Source organism: Neomonachus schauinslandi, chromosome 8, assembly GCF_002201575.2.
Source record: "Neomonachus schauinslandi chromosome 8, ASM220157v2, whole genome shotgun sequence".
Lineage (NCBI taxonomy): Eukaryota > Metazoa > Chordata > Mammalia > Carnivora > Phocidae > Neomonachus > Neomonachus schauinslandi.
Genome location: NC_058410.1, coordinates 95099795 through 95121839, shown reverse-complemented (window position 1 = coordinate 95121839; position 22045 = coordinate 95099795). Strand labels below are relative to the sequence as shown.

General features: G+C 36.6%; 1 protein-coding gene across 2 annotated transcripts in view; it reads right to left on the bottom strand.

Annotated features, from left to right (window-relative positions):
• COL21A1 (collagen type XXI alpha 1 chain) overlaps nucleotides 1-22045 on the bottom strand; it is a 138903-nt gene that overhangs the window by 107492 nt on the left and 9366 nt on the right. Inside the window, exons 3-8 of one of the 2 annotated variants that reach the window (XM_044917712.1) lie at nucleotides 9116-9284; nucleotides 8806-9022; nucleotides 6278-6451; nucleotides 5158-5235; nucleotides 3015-3023; nucleotides 2625-2708 (exon numbers count right to left, since the gene is read on the bottom strand). In XM_044917712.1, coding sequence (XP_044773647.1) covers nucleotides 2625-2708; nucleotides 3015-3023; nucleotides 5158-5235; nucleotides 6278-6451; nucleotides 8806-9022; nucleotides 9116-9284 — 731 coding nt within the window. The remainder of the gene's footprint in view (nucleotides 1-2624; nucleotides 2709-3014; nucleotides 3024-5157; nucleotides 5236-6277; nucleotides 6452-8805; nucleotides 9023-9115; nucleotides 9285-22045) is intronic. The other variant, XM_044917711.1, reaches the window with a different exon arrangement.

Here is a 22045-nt window from a genome sequence, read left to right as displayed (position 1 = left end):
ATACAACTCAGAGTGTTGCTAGGGATTCTGTTTTTCACATACAGGTCCCTGATGTGGGTAAGGAACCACTTCCAGGGGAAAGAGCCCTAAAGGGATGGAAGAGAGAGAGAGAGAGAGTGTGTGTGTGTGTGTGTTCCTGTCCTCCAGCCAGATTTTCTGAAGAAAATGGAAAGCAGATCAAGAAGGCACGCCAATTTAAAGATTGGTGGAAAACGGCAATTTCACTTAAAGTAGTAGGTGGCAATAGCATGAGATTATGACTAAGAAAAAAAAAAATGAAAATGAAAATGAGGAACACATGAAACTTGGAAATACTCGATATCAGAGGCTTGACCAGAGAAGACAAAGGCCGTGCTAAGAATCTGCTGTAGGAACATACATGAATAAAAATTGATGTCACTTCAAGACACCTAATAGACCACTAGTAAAAATTCAGAAAACATCAGATGTATCTGATGCCTCCCCAAAAGTGAACAGCCTTTTAGAGATCCTGGGGGTGGCCTGAACCTCCCCAGGAGTCAGAAAAGCATGCGGGGCTTTGAGAGGTCAGACATTATGTGCACCTGATTTCCATATTATATCTCTTACAGATCAAATCATTTTTATGTATAATATTCCAAGTGGAATAAACTATATATATGTGTGTGTGTGTGTATAGATGTGTGTAGATATATGTGTATATAAATATATACTTTTTAAAAAGAAGTCTGCTGGTAGATCACACCAAGTTGTCTTACAAGGTGTATTCTCCCAAGAGTATCCTATAGGCATTTCTTCTTTATGTCAAGGTTTAACTAGAGAACAAAGAACACCTGGATTAACTTACCTAAATGCAATCTAAAAATAGTTTATAATAGTAAATTGATTTTAATATACTGATTTCAAATTCCCAGCCAAATAGATTTACTTTGAATGAAATAATGAATATATATTATTTCTTAAATTACATTTCTTTTCTTGATTTTAATGCGAGTCCTGAAGTAGGTCATGAGCTATCACATAAAAATGTGACGAGCATAACTGGGTGTTATATGCAACTGATGAATCATTGAATGCTACATCAGCAACTACTGATGTACTATATGTTGGCTAATTGAATTTAAATAAAAAAAATGGATGGGAGAAACATGCATGAAAGATGGGAGGAAACAAATTACCTTAGATGAGCAGTTTAAAAGCTAAATTTTTCAGTCATGGTGACTGAAGCACTAGGGAAATTCCATCTAAATGAACATTACAATTCATATTTAACAAAAATTAGTAATTATTGCTTGGGCATCTCAAGCAATAAATGATCAATACATAAAACAATCTTTTTGGCTAGGGAGTCATATCTGCTTCCAAGTTAGACATTATTTTTATCTGAGTGATATTTTAATTTTTTTTTTTTAAAGATTTTATTTATTTATTTGAGAGAGAGAGCGAGAGAAACAGCATGAGAGGGGATAGGGTCAGAGGGAGAAGCAGGCTTCCCGCCGAGCAGGGAGCCCGATGTGGGACTCGATCCCGGGACTCCGGGATCATGACCTGAGCCGAAGGCAGTCGCTTAACCAACTGAGCCACCCAGGCGCCCCTGAGTGATATTTTAAAATATTAAATGAATAAGATTTAGGGGCACCTGGGTGGCTCAGTCAGTTAAGTGAACAACTCTTGATTTTGGCTCAGGTCATGATCTCAGGGTCGTGAGATCAAGCCCCCTGTCGGGCTGAGTACTTGGCAAGGAGCCTGCTTAAGAGTCTCACTCTCTTTCAGCCCCTCCTCCCCCCACTTATTCAAGCTCTAAAATAAATAAATAAATCCTAAAAAAAAAAGATGAGCAAGATTTATGTATAGTAGACAAACCACTTAATATCTCAGTATCAAGCTGGGTCTAAGTGATCCCACAGTAAGTATCAACTTAAAAACAGTCATTCATACTTAATAGCATAGAAACATATTCAGACTATTTAGTTATATAAAAAGTAACTAGTTATAAAATGGCATGTACATCAGGGCTCCAATCATATAAAAATGTATACACAATTATGTAAATGTTTATATACACAAACCCTATACACATAAATTAATAGATACAAGTGGAACACGTGCATATATGAACATGACTAACAGAACACACTCCCTGAAAGTAATTATTACATGATTAAGTAAAATTGATATATATGCCTCTATTTTTAGAATTAGACACCAAACATAACACTGAAATCAACTTTAATATTTCTACTTTATTTTTCTATCTGAAAATCATTTTGACAAACTAAGGATTTAGAAACATATCTCAACAAATGCCATTTCTTCATTTTTTTATGAGGTTGTAAGGAGGTATCATTCTGGGAATTGGGCAGCAGTGTTTGGGAAAAAAAGACAAACCAGCAAATAAATTAAAAACACTCCCCTCCCTCACTTTACTCTGGGCCAAGGGTATCAGTTCTAGGTTCAAAAGCAAGTATAGATTGGGATACACTTTTTTTAAAAAAAAATCACTAAAACTAAGGTTTTAGACTGTTCTAAGGCATTACGTAGAAATTTCACAATAGCATCAGTGGTGACTAGGAATTTTGTGCATTTGCTCGGCTCTTGTTTGTGTGTTTTAACCAAAAAAAAAAAGCAAGTTAGGTATTACTCACTTTGGGGCCTTGCAGTCCTGGTTTTCCTGGAGGACAAACACAGGGAGCTGGAGTTGAACCTACATCACTGGGACCGTTGAGGCACTAGAGAGACAAAAACGGCAATCAACAACAAACATGGAAAGACACATGTATATCTATATGTACATAAGTATGTGTAGGTGTCTGAATGTCTTTATGAAACTGTAAAGATATCTTACATCTGCTTTCCAATTTTGTTTAGCACAATCCATTAAGAAATTCTGAATCACAAACTATGAAAACTAAATGCACTCAAACTACATAAAAATGAGTTCTATTGGTCTAATGTACTTACAGTTGATGGAAGGAAGCTAAACAGTCCCACAATACAAATATTACCTTAAGGAGAATAATAGTTTCCAGGCCTACCTCACCATTCTGAAAGAAAAACAACAATGAATGTGTTTTAAAGGACGCTTTTAAATTTCTAAATTATCTTCCTAATTTATAGATATTTTATTGTCCAGGTTCTAGATACATGAAGTATCAAAACCAGCAAGAACTAAAACATGTACGTGCCACTGTCCTAAAAAAATGACATTAATACACGTTATGATGACATTTACAGTAGAATAAAGTAAGGACATGAACAACAATGAAGAGCAGAACGAGAAAATGGAAATGCCAAAGCTGCTTGGTGTAATGGTCACGCAGGAGCAAAAATACTCCAGGGTGAGATTTATATGCTCTTTTGAACTTTCTGGAAGTCATATAAAAACCAGAGGAAAAAGCCAAAACACATCTAAGAAAGTCACAAATTCCATGCATTAAATTTTCTGCATTTAACTTTAGGAGACCTCCTCACTAAACAATTTGCTTCTTACTGAATAATACATGATTTTAAAAAGGTTAATAATCTTTCCAGACAATAAAAATTAAATCAGAAAATGAGAAAGTGGGAATAAAGATGCAAAAGGTATGCTACATGAAGTCACACCTGAAGTAAGGAAGGAGACATAGAAACACAAAAAAAGTGACTGTGAGAACTCAAAATCTACTATCTATTCTTGTGCTTTTATGATGTGGGAGGGTAATGGTCATAACATCAATGCAGAAATATCAATAAATAAAGTATATAAAATGGACTCTCAGAATGTAATCACATATTAATACTTTTAGGAGAGATTAGAGGTCTGTATTTCAAGTTGTAAGTATCTAAAATAAAAATTATAGTGTTTAAACAATTACCTCTCTAAAAAACCAAGAATGAATCATTTCTGAAAGGTTCCATGGTTGATATTATTATAGAGCATTTAAACGTACTGCCCTATGTCCTCAGGTTTTCAGAACATGTGGATTTGTAGGTTATTCAGTTTGATAGGAAAAAAAGATGATGGTAGTATGACTTTACAAACTAAAAGAACTATGACATGAGCTCAAAGGTCACTGGGAATCCACACTGTAAAAAGTTTAAAACATCCTATCTAATTTGCATTACAAAAATATACTTTTTTTTTTGCCCAAGGGGAAAAGGATTACACACGTAACACACACACACCGCAAGCACACGTATATAATCAGACTCTAACATTTTAGCTTATCATTTCTTCCTAACACATTAATGAAAATAGCTACATAAATGGAAAGTTACTATATCCTTGAAATACAAGAAAATCTTCCTTAGGTAACAACAACAAAAAGAAACCTGTATATTCATTATGGTGTGAGAAAATATGTCGGTGAACAGGAAAATGAATCACTTCCTATTCTTTAGAATTGTGCTGTGTGGGGTATTCTATCCACACATTTAATTAAGTATAGAAATGTATTTTACAGTCTGGGTCCTCCGGATATTCAAAGAATCCTAGACTTTCCTAGAGCAGGTCCAGTCCTGCTTCACTTGAGTACCGGAAACCTCACACTCTGAGGTGTGAAGAAAACCCTTCCTTGTGCTCCTCCATTTACACTTGCACAGTGATACATTTTCATTTTATTTCAATTATGAACCTCAAAGTAAGTTTTTTTTTTTTTTTTTTTAAGATTTTTTATTTATTTGAGACAGAGAGAATGAGAGAGAGAGAGCACATGAGGGGGGAGGGTCAGAGGGAGAAGCAGGCTCCGTGCTGAGCGGGGAGCCCGATGCGGGACTCGATCCGGGGACTCCGGGATCGTGACCTGAGCCGAAGGCAGTCGCCCAACCGACTGAGCCACCCAGGCGCCCCACCCTACCATGTTTTTTTTTTTTTTTTTTTTATTTGAGAGAGAGAGAATGAGAGACAGAGAGCATGAGAGGGAGGAGGGTCAGAGAGAGAAGGAGACTCCCCGCCGAGCAGGGAGCCCGATGCGGGACTCGATCCCGGGACTCCAGGATCATGACCTGAGCCGAAGGCAGTCGCTTAACCGACTGAGCCACCCAGGCGCCCAAAGTATGTTTTAATCAGTGTAACTTTAATTGCACTGACAACAAACAAATTAACTCTGTATATTAAATTAAGCCTCACATATTATCTTTTATTTATTGCTCTGAAAGTACTGAAGGAAACACTTGGGAGAAAGAATCCATCCTACTCACAAATCCAGGAATCTCGCATGCTGTCTCTCGGTTGTTCTGTTCTGGGTCACAGTAGATTCGCAACTTCTGGACATCAAACTAGGAACATAAACCCCATCAGGTTAAAACTGAGGCCCAAGCTAATTGCTTCGTAAGAGCGACCCAACTACATGAGCAGTCATGGAAGGCTTAAATCACAGCACCTAGCTAAAAAACAGTAATACGAAATTTAAATACCTAACATACAGTTTAAAGATGTGATGCAACATAATTCATAAGGAAAACTCTAGCACCAAAAACAAAACTTTAATTTCCTTCGGGAACCCACTGGAGCTTTTTTAGTATCTCTATATTAAGAGCTAGCCTAGAGAGCATTTCCTAGGACACTTAAAAGCTTTCCCAGGCCTTCTGTGTTTATCCTAAATGTCTACAACATTTCTGATTACAAAAGAGTGAGTTTAAGAAGTCATCTTTAGTTTCAGAGATTTAGTTGCTGGCATGGAGTGTTGTGTGATGAGTAGTCCAAGCACCTGCTGCTATTTAAATATTTACTCTGACATGTAACATTAATATATAGAGAGCATGGTGTAATTTGAATATGACAGTCTTCCCTTAATAGAAACAGAGTGGGAAAGTACATGTTTTCAAATAAGGGATTGTCCAAGAAATGGCTATCTTTTTATATACACATTTCTCAACCCACACAGATACTCCACTTTTTAAAAAATATAAAAAAGTAACAGTTTTAAGAATCCTGAAATGCATTAATCTGATCGTAACCTCACAGCTGCAGAGAAATTTTATACCTCCCGACTCACAGCTCTAATCACAGTCTCTTTTCCAAGTTATTATTTAATCTATGCTTCTCCTGGGAAATATGAAATTAATGTTTCATAAGAATGTAGATTTCTACCCTGAACCCAGGGGAAAAGTTTTCTAAGAATTCCTATATATTAAGTCTAATTTTGCATTTTCATACACACAAACACACAATTCCACTAATCAACTGATCACATTTTGTTTAAGTGTCTTAAAGGAATTAATAATTAAGTTAAATACAGTTAAATGTGATAAATACTATCACAAAGGATAGCAAAAGCTCACTTTATACAATGCAAAAAGCAAATCATTTTTTATCCACCTGAACGGTTTCTTCTTTCCCAGAATACTTTCCGATTTGAGTTTGCCCGCTGATGAAGATCCCTAAAACTGGATGTAATGGCTTGTTTTCAATTTGTTGATCATCAATATACAGAGTCACATCTTGTTCTGCTACTAAGAGACGAATTTGATGCCAGCCTTCATCAAATAATATCTACAGGAAGAAAGTATGGAAGATTCATAAGTAAAATTCCTAACAATCTTTCTTTTTCTTTGTTCCCATTCCTTTGCTGCCAACCATAAATCCACACCACACAGACTGGTTGTATTATATACTAATTCACCCTGATCCAAGCTGGGTCTCAAATTCTACCCACCAATTAATTTATGAAGCCATACTTTCCATTACATATCCATTACGTGTAAGTAGATGTATCAAACAATTTATTGAAACAACTCCCTCAAGGTCACAAATAAATTCCTAATCTCTGAATCCAAGTGGCTTCTCCTATTCCTCATCCTATTCATTGCAACTTTAGATCCTTAACTAGTCCATCTTCCTTGATATTCTCATTCAACTTCCATGACTCAAACCATCTTGATCATCTTCATTTCTTCTTCTCCAGTTGCTCATTCTCTATTTCTTCGAGGGCTTCTCTTCCTCACCTGCCTTTTGATGAGGTCATTAACCCACAGATCTGTCACTGACCTTTTTCATTCTCCCCTTTGATTACCTTATCTATTCTTACAGGTCAATATTACCTCTATAGAATATCTCCCATATCTACAACAGCCTGAACCTCTTTCCTACATATGGGATCTATAATTCTAATACTAGCTAGTATAGTTTTACCAGGATATTTCACAATCAGCCTGAGGGAGAGTGTAGCAAAATGAACTTGAACTATCCCCAAAACTTTCTTCCTCTCAGTTTTCCTTGAATAATAATATCCTCAGTTTCTAGACTGCAATAAGTGTGTTTACCTCTTGCCTTTCCCTCAGTTGCAATAAGAACCAGATGCAAAGTTCTACCAAATATGTCTCTTAAATGACTCAAATTCACTTCACCATTTCAAACATTTTCATTGCCATAGTTTATGTTCATGGATATCTTGCCTTATCTGAATAATTTTCAAACATATCTCTAACTCTTCCCTCTCTAAGCCATCCTTCATACCTCCACTACAATTAATCTCTCACTAGAATTCTGTCAGAGAAGATGCCATATCTTATTAATTTCTGGATTCCCAGGCCTAGAGCAATTTCAGGATACAGATGAAAATATTTTTTAAGAAAGAAAAAGGAGAAGGAGAAGAGAGAGCAGCTTTGACCATGACACACCTATGATTCAAGACTTTTTGATGAAATCCTGTCATCCACTGGATGAAGCCCAAAACCCTTTGTATGCTTTCCAGATCCCCACAAATTGAACTTGCACCTTGTTAGCTTTTTCTTTCGTGTATCTTATACTCCAGACACAGGGGACACCACTTCCTCTTCTTTAAATAAAAACCCCGCATTTTACTACACATGACTACTCAGTACTGAACCACTGACTTACATGTCCTTCGCTCTCTTCATCAAAATCCTATCCTCTTCAAGGTCCAGCCCAAAAAGCATCTCATTAATAAGCCTTGCCTACATATTGTGTTAGAATCTACTTCTACCCCTACACTCCATTAATACCTGTACTTCTGGTAGATACCAGAGGCCTTCACTCTTCCATTATAAATAAGTTCCTTGAAGGTGTGAAACAGGCCTTACTCATTTGTGATTTCTTACAGAACCTAGCATATTGACTTTAATAAAAATGGCAGCCAAATTTTTTAAGAAATTTAATCTGCTTACCAAATAAATTATACAGGTGGCATAATTTCATATACAACCTTGTACATTTCCTAAATTATATACTCTTAGACTATAATTATAATAATGATCAAAACATAACTGTTTCTATCACTGCATCTGTATTCTGAACACATCTGACTTGAAAAATACACTTTTATCTTTAGTTTATCAATTTTACTAAATATAGGCTCCTTTGGGGAAAACAAAGCATTCTCCTAATAAATGGGAATTCTGCACTCATTATCTACCTGTGTTTAAGGTTCTAACAAATGTCTTTATCTCAGTATCTTATAGGACATGGCAGTGTAAGATGGACCAACATGACTTTGAAACTGATGAGACTTAACTTCAATTCCTGATGCCACCACTTACTAGCTGTGTTACTTTGAGATGGAACTTAATATACTTTAAACCTTTTTTTTTTTTTTTTTTGGTCTGTACAGTGAGAGCAATGGCTTCTGTGTTGGGTGGAGATTATAATTAAATGTTCCTGGCATCTAATAGCAGGTACTCAAAAAATGTGAGGTCCCCCCACTCCTTAATCCCATCTAAGAAACAACTTTCCTTCATTTGTTGCTTTTATTCAATAAAGCAACATTAAACTATGAAGTCAGTATCTTTTCAGCCATGTTAAAATTATGGCTCTCTTCCTCCAACACACACAAACCTGGTGGTGATTCCCCCAGCAATACCATCATAATCATACCCAGGCATCTTTACCTTAACTTGAGAGTCAGCAAAAGTGACCACTTGTGAGCCATTAATTATGCTGGTTGTTATAAATAGTAACGTTTTATCCACACCATTTAAGGTAACAGCTATTTGTGGCCTTCCATCAATGGTTAAAATTCTCCATAGATCCCACATTTTCTTGACCTTAAATCTCTGAGTGGAGACAAATACATATGATGGAGGAAGACCTTCAGGGAAAACATTGCTAGAAAAAGAAGAATGTGCATAAGCTTAAAGAATTCTCAACATGTCTATAGACATATATAAAAAAAAGTTTATATCAACACATAACATATACCTTGTGAATTCTGATAAGTCAACTTTTGATGTCACTTCATATCCTTTTATCTTTGTTGGTGAAAGCATGATTCTTTTCTTAACCTTTTTCTTTACACCCAAGCCTAAAAGAATATCAAACCCTTTCTCATCACGAGCTGCCACTGGAATTCGTGTTGGACAGACAGATTCTATAAATCCAAAGCAAAAGCAGTAAACATTGATTAATCATGGATTACTTCAACAAGAAAATGAGAAATATTAGAGAAAATAATTATAAAATCTATATATGCACACAAATGCATATAAATGGATGTAAATGCATTTTGAGAAAATGTGCAGGAGTGTTTCTGTCATTTGAAGTCTCAAATGTTATTTTCCCCCTAAAAGGGGATAAAAGTAAAACAGAATTAGAAGAGAAACATTTGTTAATAGATTGCTTTAAGAACACTATGCTGACATTTATAAATCACTATTTTGAATGTTGGGCAACTTAATACCTGTGGGGTAGAATACTGGAATGGCATTGACAAGTCTCATCCAGGATTTACTATTAATTAGTCACATGACTTTGCATAACTCTTAAATTTCTTGCATCTAAGAGATTAACTCTAAGATTCCTTTCTTGCATTCCCAGCATTTGAGGGGTAAAAAAATAAAAGCGTCATTCTTGATATTCTTTCCAGTTTTAGCAGATGATAATCCTATAATTCAAATAACATTGGTTCTATTACTCTGGAAAAAACTGTCTTTTCTGTTCATGAAAGTTCTTGAAATGGGCCTATTAGCTCATCTGTAATTAATTATATTAATCATATTTATATAAAGACTATTTCCTTAAGAATAATCATTAAAGGGCACCTGGGTGGCTCAGTCGGTTAAACGTCTGCCTTCAACTCAAGTCATGATCTCAGAGTCCTGAGATGGAGCCCAGCATTGGGCTCTCTGCTCAGCAGGGACCTGCTTCTCCCTCTCACTCTAACTCTGTGCTCTCTCTTGCTCTCTCTTAAATAAATAAACAAAAATCTTTAGGAAAAAAAAAGAATCATTAATATTTGCATTATACAGTCATCTGTATAAATTATAAAAATATGGCATGCTTTTCACTTGCTGGGAAACTAGTATCTGAAATTACGTGGAAATTTTTATATGGTTGAAATGATATTAAGCTGTTATATTGTAGAAATGTTGCAATATTTTCAGATTCTTCCAATGCCCTCATATGATATATACATTGAGCATGACTGCTTATATTTTATAGAGCAGCTAACAAAATAAAACAAGAACTCCACTAAACCTCTTTAAGATAATCACCCTCTTACACAACATTAAGAGGGAATAGTATCATATTTATAATACAATAAAAAGTAACGAGATGGATTTTATTAGCCCAACATGTACAGTCATAATTTATACCATAGAATATTGGAAAATAAAATAAAGGTTTGATATTAATAAAATTATAACTATTCCTGGAAAAGGAGGGGCATTTTTCTCTTCAGGTCTTAAATCTTAAGTTTTGAAGTAACCCAATGAATTACATCCTTCTTCCTCTGGTAAGCTTGGAGCTAAGTGATGAGGAGATACAGGAATGAGGCAAACAGATGTTGGTTGGACATGTGATCCAGTGAGTTTGGTAGATGCACACCATAATGAACCCCCTCACACCACCCCAGAAGCACAGGGCTGACTTACTCCCTATCCCTCCTTAGAAACAGGGCCTGCCCACTAAGTTCACACCTGGTCTACAGAGGAAACCAAAACACACTAGCTCCACAGACACACTGATCCAAGGAGAAGACAGCTGAAGGCTCTTGGCCAACCATGACCAGCTACTTTTATCACACTCACTCATCTGAAAACTGATTTTCTCATTCAGTGGTAAGGAGCTAAAAAAGGGTGGGAGAGAGACCAGGAGAGTTAGCCTAGCTGAAATCCCTCCACATGAAAACATGAGAAGCAGGGTCTAAGTGTTTCTAGTAACAATCTATTATACAGTTTAAATCATAAATCAATTAATAAAACTAAGTATTTTATGTCATGATGCAGGGGTTCTTTTCTGGCAGGCAGTGGCGGGGGTGGGGGGAATATGCAGAACAATACATGAAGCCTCATGTCAGATGCATTTGATTTAAAACAGCAAAAGAAGTTCAGCTGAAAAGAAAACATTACATCATAAAAATATTCAGATTTGAATTGCTCCTTTCATTTTCCTTACAAATGAGAAATTATAAGATGTCGGATTAAGATCTCAGACTTAAGACAAGAACATGAGGTTTAGACTGAAGCCTCTCTCTTAACCTCTCCTGAACCTCTGGATTCTCATCTGTGAAGGGAGAATAATGATCTCCTTCACAGGGTTTGTCTGAGGATCAAATGCGATGATGTATGTGAAAGTGCTTTGTAACTCCAAAATGGCATGCAAGTGCAGGGGATAAAGCAAGCATTGTGTTCATCCCTTTGCTCTAACAAAGTCCTTTACACTATCTTGTAATACCCAAAATTTTATGGGGAAACAGTGTGGCACAGCTTGTGAAATCAAAAATGTACAATATAGCCATGTCTTCATTATTACCTAGCACATCTCATTAAGAAGTATAGATTTAAATAATTATGTTTACTTGAAGGTAATTTTTCTTCCCAATTCATTCACCTGCAAGAACAGTATCTTAACACCTGGGAAGTGAAAAAAATGTAGTTAAAATGCTCAAATACAGTTTTTATGTTTGTATATACCTAGCTATAGGAAAGAGGTAAAAGAAGGTTCCATATATAAAATGCTACTTTGATTACCAATGAACAATTTCTGCACAAACTTGAGGAAAGAGAGGTAAATAATTAATTTCCCCATTGTGTAGAAAAAAGAAATCTATGTTTAAGTATACAAACCACATCCAGACAAAAATATGGAAACTGGAAATAAAAAGTGAAATGTGAGAACTATAATTTTAAGTACGAGGAAAATCAAATGCAAAGAGAGACTCAGTTGGGAGCTTGTTATAATACTTACAACAGGTAATTAGAACAATCCAGATCAACCAAGTTATTTTAAAGGAATGCATTCAGGAGCAAGGGTAAAGAAAACAGAAGACCGACGTTCACAAATTATTTCTACACCATCTACACAGTTTTAACTTCATTTTATTCCAATATGTTCAGAATATTCAGGATAGGAATGCTTTCTCGGAGGAGCAAAGGTCACTCTATTTATTTTAAACCCTGGGAGCCAGTAATACCTGCTTTTTAGTTTGGTTGATTTATTTTTGCTTTTGTTTCCCTTGCCTTGGGAGGTAAGAAATATCTAGAAAATTGTTGCCATGGCCTGTGATCTCTTCTAGGATTTTTATGGTTTCAAGTTTCACATTTGGGTCTTTAATCCACTTTCAGTTTATTTTAGAATGGGAGAAGGTATTTGCAAATGACATATACAATAAAAGGGGTTAATATCCAAAATATATAAAGAACTTAAAACTCAATACCAAAGAAACAAACAACCTAATTAAAAAAATAGAGGACACGAAGAGACATTTTTCCAAAGAAGACATAGACATACGAAAAGATGCTCAATATCACTAATCATCAGGGAGAGACAAATCAAAACCTCAATGAGATAGCACCTTACACCCGTCAGGATGACTAAAATCAAAAAGACAAGAAAAAACAAGTGTTGGCAAGGATGAGGAGAAAAAGAAACCCTTACGCACTGCTGGTAGGAATGTAAATTGGTGCAGCCACTGTAGAAACCAGTATGGAGGTTCCTCAAAAAATTAAAAGTAAAAATGCCATATGATCCAATAATTCTACTACTAGGTAGTTACCCCCCCAAAAAAACAAAAGCACTAATTCAAAAAGATATATATACCCCTATGTTTGTTGCAGCATTGTTTATAATAGCCAAGATATGGAAGCAACTGAAATGTCCACTGAAAGACAAATGGATATACACATACACAACGGAATCTTACACAGCCATAAAAAAGAATGAGACTTAAAAAAAAAAGGATGCGATCATGCCATTTGCAACAACATAGATAAACCTAAAAGGGAGTATGCTAAGTGAACTAATACAAAGAAAGACAAATACCATATGATTTCACACACACGCGGAATCTAAAAAAAAAAACAAAAAACAAAACAAAAAAAAATAAACAAACAAAAAGCAGAATCAGGCCTATAAATACAGAGGACAAATTGATGATTGCCAGAGGGGAGGAAGGTAAGGGGATGGGCAATATAGGTGAAGGGGAGTGAGAGATAAAGTTAATGAAATTTTAATAGTATCATATGATGGCAGATGATAGATACACTTGTGGTGAGCATAGCATAATGCATAAACTTGTTGAATCACTATGTTGTGCACCTGAAACTAACGTAACATTATATGTCAACTATATTCAAAAAAATTTTTTAAGTTTTTAAGTGATCGATAGAACCCAGAAAAAAATATTCACTTTTCTATTAATTCTCAGGGCTTAGTAATATAAGTAATCCAGTATTACCAACGTCATAAAAACGTGTCTTATTTAAAATTCTGCCATGGACATGGGCACAAAAACTGTATAAATCTCTAGTCTAACCAGAGCAACCAAATTCCAACTACACCTTTCCAGCTTTAAGTTACCATCACAGGAACACTGATGAACACATTATTCTAGAACATATCTAGCCTACTTTATAAGTGTCTATTTAATTCAATTCCACATTGCCACATTGTTCGTATGTCACCTCTCTCCAGATGTCACCTCGTTTTTTTTCAGATTAAGGGAATTCTGTCAAGGAAATCTGTGGTCAGAAACCAAAAGTAATTTTACTGATCCAGACCTGATAGTTCAATAAAACAGAGTTGTCTGGTGCAGATCTGTGCAAGCCGACTTCTTCAAACTTTCCTTGACTGAACTTGGTTTTGACGGTAAGGCAAACATGAGTGTATATCCAATTGATACATACCCCTCAATGGTATTCAGTGGCAATTTAATACATCTGCCTTACTGAAGGTCTATTATATCATCATGTACTTTAATGTCATGCACAAGTTCATCAAAAGGAGGAACAGTCACCATTGTTCCAATTTAGTACCAAGGTTGTGATAACTTAGACTTCATCATAACATACTAAAAATGCAATAAAATAGCAAAACCAAAATAAATTATGGAAACAGAAATACTCTTACCAAAGATTAGTTAAATAACAAAGAAGGCAGCCCCAACTTCACACAATTTCTTTTCTCATTACAGACTAATCTCATCCTCCTTTACCATCAAGCAATCCCACTTTCTTGAAATCTAGGTTGATTTAGAGTCAACAGTCCTTCATCTGAGGAAGATGTCTGCCAGATGCATGGCTGACAGACAATGAGACACAGTAAGCACAGATTTCAATGGTAAGTCAATGGAACAAGAGACTCCTATTACTCTTTAGTACAACTTGTGCACAAACCAGAAAAGTCAAAATTTCTTGCACCATTAAGTCACCTCACTGATCATAGAATATATTTTTTAACAATAAGAAAAAAATATAAGAAATAACAATAATCTTTGGCCTAAGGAATAGTTAAAGAAAATACAATTCTACAGGCTTACAAAATTACAAAAATAACTCCTCTGGTTTTGCCATTTCTCATTTTAAAAGCACTGATTATGTAATGAAATTTTTTTTGTTATTCCTACCTCAATACTATAGATGGAGAAAGGGTAATGTGTTTTGCCTTTACATATACCCAGAAAATAGTATGTGTATAATTCCTTTACCTCATTCTTCACTCCTTTTCTTTTTCATTTTTAATTTCACAGAGCTTTTGTCAGATATTACAGTTATGTAGCATTTTAACATACAAACTATTTCTTTTTTTTAACTAAATGTCCAGGCATCTTAACATGTCCCTAACGTTTCTCCAGCACACTGATATTAATATTCATAAAATGTCTGATCACCAAAGTTGGAGCCAGTCACTTAGCCCAAGATCATGCTTCAAAAATATGATGTTGACAAAGGCAAGAACCAAACCTGGATCTTGGTCTGATTCCAGAGATTGGGCTGGACCACCTTACAATGCTATAGCCTCAGTTTTATAGAAAAAAAAAAAAAATCAGGAGATAGTGCTTTACTTTAACATATGTTGTGCTGAATTTTTTAAACCTTTTTATTAAGGTACAACCTACATTCAATAAAATGCCCTAATTACAAGTGCACATCAACTGGCACATATTCATGTTTATAAACTAGCACCCAGACAAGACAAAGAACACATCTAACACCTTTGAAAGTTACCTCATGATCCTTCACAGACAATAACCACCACTACCAGAGGCCACCACTGTAATGATTTCTATCATCATGGATTAATTTGGTCTATTCCTGAACTTAATATAAATGAACCATACAGTATATTCTTTTACTTGAATTTTCTTACTCAACATAGTATCTGTAGGATTATCCATGTTGTTCCATGTAACAGTGACTTGTTCTTGTTTGTTGCTGTGTAGTATTCCACTCTGAATTATGACGTATTTGTCCATTTTTATGTGGGCAATCATTTGAGTTGTTTGCAGTTGACTATTTTTAATAAAGCTGTTATGGACATTCTTGCATGTGTCTTTTGGTAAACATATGAACTTATTTCTCATAGTCAAATATCTGGGAGTAGAACTGCTGTTTCAGAGGGTATCTATATACTTTGCCCTATTATACAGTGCCCAAAACTTTTCCCAAGTGATTGTACCAATTTTCACCTCTACTAGCATGTCTATTACCACTTGAAAAGGATGGAGGTGTTATGAGAATAAAATATGTAATTAGGTGACAGATATTATACATAATGTTTCAGAGAAAGAGAGAAGAGGGGGGAATGGGCTATCCATACAAGTTTTAAACATTCCTAATGAAAATTATTCTGAGTATTTTCTTGTTCATTCCTTTCTTAGACATAATTAATTCATACAACTGCATGTAGAGCCAATCATAAACACTGAGAGCAAGGTTTATATGTTGTAATTTGTATATTTTCTAAATCATGCCATAATCATTCTACTTTTCCAGTGAATACTCACACATCACTCTTCACATAAAATATAAGCATATTGTGTTTATTTGGTGGGAACATAGCTCTAGCCTCTTTAATTAAATGGAAAGTCTTATTTTTAGGCACACATTGTCCCTAACAATGTAAATTGCCTTCAATTCAGATTAGATTCAAAACCTTTTAATCTACAGATAGATTATAAAGTGATTCTCCTGAAAGTTTGATGAGATTTTACGGAATACTATACTCAATCCTATCTTATCCACCAAACTTTACCCTACCTCCCACCTCTCATTTCCCTCTGCTCCACCTTGATGGTTAGAAATTCATGTATATATGTACCAACAGTAAAGAGGAAGAATGGAAGGGAATCAGTTTTATATGACGACAGAAAAGTTAATCACATGTATGTAATGATATCATGGAACCTAAAATACTGGCCACCTCCAAAAACATCTCAGTTGTCCTGGCCAAGATTGCTGATATGTGTACCCTTACCCTCTGTGACTTCTAACGAAATACAGATGGAATTAGGAGTAGGGTAAGGTAATGTACTAGGCCACTATTACAAACACTGTAAAGCTTGAATTAGATAATCAAATTATCTAGCAATCTCTAAGCAAAGAATAGTATACAAATTATGAGTGATTTTTTTAAAGATTTTTATTTATTTTTGAGAGAGGAAGAGGGAACAAGCATGAGTGGGGGAAGGACAGAGAAAGAAGCAGACTCACTGTTGAGCAGGGAGCCCGATGCTGATGCGGGACTGGATCCCAGGACCCTGGGATCATGAACTGAGCGGAAGAGAGATGCTTAACTGACTGAGCTACCCAGGCACCCAAAGTATGAGTGATTTTTGATGGGAGGGAAAGAAATTCAGAAGTCCTAAACATCATTCCAACTTAAAGTGCATCATTGTAGAAAGCACTGGAAGGAAAAAAGCCTCAAAGTTTTACAGGATGAAAGATACCAAAGTTACACTCAAGCAGCAGTCTCTTTCTCTCTCTCTCTCTCTCTCTCTCTCTCAAAGAAGATAAGGCTGAGGATGCATAGCTAATTGCCTTCTGACCTCTAGCCTTTGGCCCCATTTGAGCAAGTCAACATCCTATACCCCTTTAAAAAAAACAGATAAATTTCCTACCTCATCCAAAAGTCAAGATGGTGGAAAATAAAACAGTAAGAATACACAGGCAGGGGGCACCTGGGTGGCTCAGTCATTAAGCGTCTGCCTTCAGCTCAGGTCATGGTCCCATGGTCCTGGGATCAAGCCCCACAGTGGGCTCTACATAGGCAGTTTTCTAGAGCCTGCTCTTTACCCACACCTCTGCATAGGCAAGCTCAACATACCTGAATTAAAATATGGGTCCTAAAACCCAGTAATTCAAGCCATCGGCTGCTGGAAGCCCTTAAAGACACCTAAGGATGGTATCTTCCTGGGCGCAAGGAGAAATTTCTTTCTCCCTCCTTTCTCTCCTCTTTTTGCATCAAGCCCATTCTGATTTACTCAAAAAAGAAACAGAAGAATGATGGCAGCAAGACGGTGGAAAAGTCACAGCCCACATTCTCCCACTGAAACACTGATTTAACAATAATAAATGGACCAAAATACCTTTATGAAAATTCCAGATTTGGATTAGGAAGTTGAAGTACCCCAGGTGAGCACAAAGCCAAGAAGAGCCTCACTGAAACAAGTAATACAAGTAATTTCACTTTATCCACATCATTCCCTCCCCCAAGCCTGTACAAGTAAGTGCCAGGAGAGGACCCCCCTCACTCGTGATACTGCCCATGAGTGGAAAAAAGAAGAGTAGAGCATGTATCCACAGGCCTGCCCAAGAGACTGGTTTCTGTCTAACCTCATTTGGAGCACTGAAGGAACTGGAATCATTTGGATTACTGGGAAGTGCTGAGAACAAAGAGTCTTGGAGGTGGGGGGAGGGAGTTTGTTGTGGCTGGCATGGCTCAGCATGATCAAGAGAAGACACACAACTTGAACCTTCTCCCTCTGGAAGAAGAGAAAAGAGTGGAGCATGTATCTAGCATTCTAGCTTTCCCAAGGGCTGCCTGAGGGAGTAATATTGGTCCCACCTGACTAAGGATGCTGACAGGGAACCAGAATACAGTGGATGTCTAATGCCCACTGAGAACACGGTGGGGAAGCTTATGGCTACAAAACTAGAACTTAAAAGTTATTGACAGATACCAAAGGGAGTGAGAGATTATGAGCTCCTAGGAAAAAAATAGCAAACCTCTCTAATTAAGAAATTGCTCACTCAGGCCTAGAGAAATTGCATCCTTCCATAAAAAGGCTTCAAAGGCCCCCAGAATTGCTAGACAGACTAATGGGACTTCCCCTGTACAATGCCAGTTGGTAAAGACTGAGAGAAGAGACTGTTTTTTCAAATGTGTGGAACCCAAAACAAAGCTGTAAGATACACAAAGAAACAGGGAAACATGATCCAATCAAAGGACTAGAATAACTCTCCAGACACCAACCCTAAAGAAACGTAGGTGTGTATTATCTGAAAAAGAATTCAAAACAACAATAAAGATGTCCTATGAGCTTAAGAAAATGATGGTATAAACAAAATGAGAGTATCAATAGGGATATAAAATATAAAGGAGAACCAAAAAGAAATTTTGGAGCTGAAGAACACAATCACTAAACTGGAAAAACAAAACAAAGCAAAACAAAAGGGGGCTGATTACACACCGCTGTTAGAGTATTATAGTATTCTGAACTTGTCTATATATTTAACTAGTGAGTTTTTTTTAAAGATTTATTTTTATTTTAGAGTGAGACTGCGAGAGAACGCGTGTGCACACAGCAGGGGCTCCAAATCAGACTCGATCAATCAAAAGAAAGAATCAACAAACTTAAAGAAGGTTATTTGAAAATATCTGGGGAGAAAAACAAAAATTTAAAAGAATGAGAAAGATTGAAGAAAGCCTAAATGACTTATGCGACACTATGAAGTACACCTATACATATTATAGGCATTTCAGGAGAGAAAGAGACAGAGTTTAGTTAAAGAAATAATAGCCAAAAACTTCTCAAATCTAGAAAAGGAAATGTACATCCAAATTAAAGAACCCAAAGAAATCCACATCAAGACATATTATAATCAAATTGTCTAAAAAAAAAAAAAAAAGTTTTGAAAGCAGCAAGAGAAAAGCCACTCATTATGTACAAGGGTATCTGCCCCCCACCCCATATGACTACTGGCAGATTTCTCAATAGAAACTTTGTAGGCCACAAGGGAATGGGATGATATACTCTAAGTGCTTGCTGAAGGAAAAAAATTGCCAACTAAAAAACTATAACTGGCAAAAATAGTCTTCAAAAATGAAAGAGAAATAAACACTTTCCCAAATTAAAAAAGGCTGAGGAAGTTCATCACCTTGCCTTATAAGAAATACTAAGGAAGGGGCGCCTGGGTGGTTCAGTTGGTTAAGCGACTGCCTTCGGCTCAGGTCATGATCCTGGAGTCCTGGGATCGAGTCCCACATTGGGCTCCCTGCTCGGCAGGGAGTCTGCTTCTCCCTCTGACCCTCCCCATGCTCATGTGCGCTCTCTCATTCTCTCTCTCTCAAAGAAATACTAAGGAAGTCCTTTAGGTTGAAATTAAAGGACATTAAACAACAACACAAAAGCAGTGCAAAGTATAAAACTCTTTGGTTAGGAGCACCTGGGTGGTGCAGTCAGTTAGGTGTCCAGCTCCTGGTTTCAGCTCAGGTCATGATCTCAGGGTTGTGAGATCGAGCCCCATGTCAGGCTCCATGCTTAGCATGGAGTCAGCTTAAGACTATCTCTGCCTCGAACCCTCCTACACTGTTGGTGGGAATACAAGCTGGTGCAACCACTCTGGAAAACAGTATGGAGGTTCCTCAAAAAGTTGGAAATAGAGATACCCTATGATCCAGCAATTGCACTACTGGGTATTTACCCCAAAGATACAAATGCAGGGATCCGAAGGGGTACATGCACCCCGATGTTGATAGCAGCAATGTCCACAATAGCCAAACTGTGGAAAGAGCCAAGATGTCTATCAACAGATGAATGGATAAAGAAGATGTGGTGTATATATATACAATGGAATATTATGCAGCCATCAAAAGGAATGAGATCTTGCCATTTGCAATGACGTAGATGGAACTGGAGGGTGTTATGCTGAGCGAAATAAGTCAATCAGAGAAAGACAGGTATCATATGACCTCACCGATATGAGGAATTCTTAATCTCAGGGAACAAACTGAGGGTTGGAGTGGTGGGTGGGGTGGGAGGGATGGGGTGGCTGGGTGATAGACACTGGGGAGGGTATGCGCTATGGTGAGTGCTGTGAATTGTGCAAGACTGTTGAATCACAGATCTGTACCTCTGAAACAAATAATGCAATATATGTTAAGAAAAAAAAGAAAAAAGAAGATAGGAGGGGAAGAATGAAGGGGGGAAAATTGGAGGGGGAGATGAACCATGAGAGACGATGGACTCTGACAAACAAGCTGAGGGTTCTCGAGGGGAGGGGGGTGGGAGGATGGGTTAGCCTGGTGATGGGTATTAAAGAGGGCACGTTCTGCATGGAGCACTGGGTGTTATGCACAATGAATCATGGAACACTACATCAAAAACTAATGATATAATGTATGGTGATTAACATAACAATAAAAAAATTTTTTAAAAAAAGACTATCTCCCCCTCTCCTTCTGCGCCTCCCTGCTGTGTGCACACACGTTCTCTCGCAGTCTCACTCTAAAATAAAAATAAATAAATCTTAAAAAAACTCACTAGTTAAATATATACACAAGTTCAGAATACTATAATACTCTAACAGTGGTGTGTAAATCACTTTTAATTCTGACAGAGAAGTTAAAATAAAAAATTATAAACAATAACTGTAAAAATACGCTAATGAATACACAATGTAAGACGATGTAATTTGTAACATTAATAATAAAGTGTGAGGGGGCAGGGAGAAGCAAAAATGTAGAGTATTTGTATGTGATTGAAATTAACATATCAGCTTAAAATAAACTGCTGTAACTATATGATGCTTTATGTAACCCCCATAGTAACCACAAAGGAAATACCTATATAAAAGATACACAAAAGAAAATGAGAAAAAAATCAAAACATGTCACTACAAAAAAAAAAAAGGTGAATGAAACACAAAAGAAAAAACACAAAGCAAGACAGAAAAGAGGGACCAAAAAAGTATAAGACATACTGAAAACAATTAACAAAATGGTGGTATTAAATCCTTCCCTGTTGCTATTTCAGATATAAATGGATTAAACTCCCAAATAAAAAGACACAGAGTGGCTAAATGGACCAAGGCGGGGGGGGGAAAAAAAAAACAACAAGATCCAACTATATACTGTCTACAAGATACATACTTTAGGATTACAGACACACACAGGCTAAAATAAGGGGACAGAAAAAGACACTCCATGCATATGGTAACCAAAACAGAGAAAAGGTGGCAATACTTAGACAAAGCAGACTAAGTCAAAAACTCAAATGAGACAAAGAAGGACATGATGGGATAATAAAAGGGTCAATACACCAGCAAGACATAACAATATAAAAATATATGCACCCAACATCATAGCACCCAATATATGAAGCAAACACTGACAGAACTGAAGGGAGAAACAGTAGACATAGAAACAGAATACACGGGCGCCTGGGTGGCTCAGTTGGTTAAGCGACTGCCTTCGGCTCAGGTCATGATCCTGGAGTCCCTGGATCGAGTCCCGCATCGGGCTCCCTGCTCAGCAGGGAGTCTGCTTCTCCCTCTCCCCCCTCTTGTGCTCTGTCTCTCAAATAAATAAATAAAATCTTTAAAAAAAAAAAAAGAAAGAAAGAAAGAAACAGAATACACAATAATAGTAAGGGATTTCAATATTCTACTTCCAGTAATGAATAGAACATCC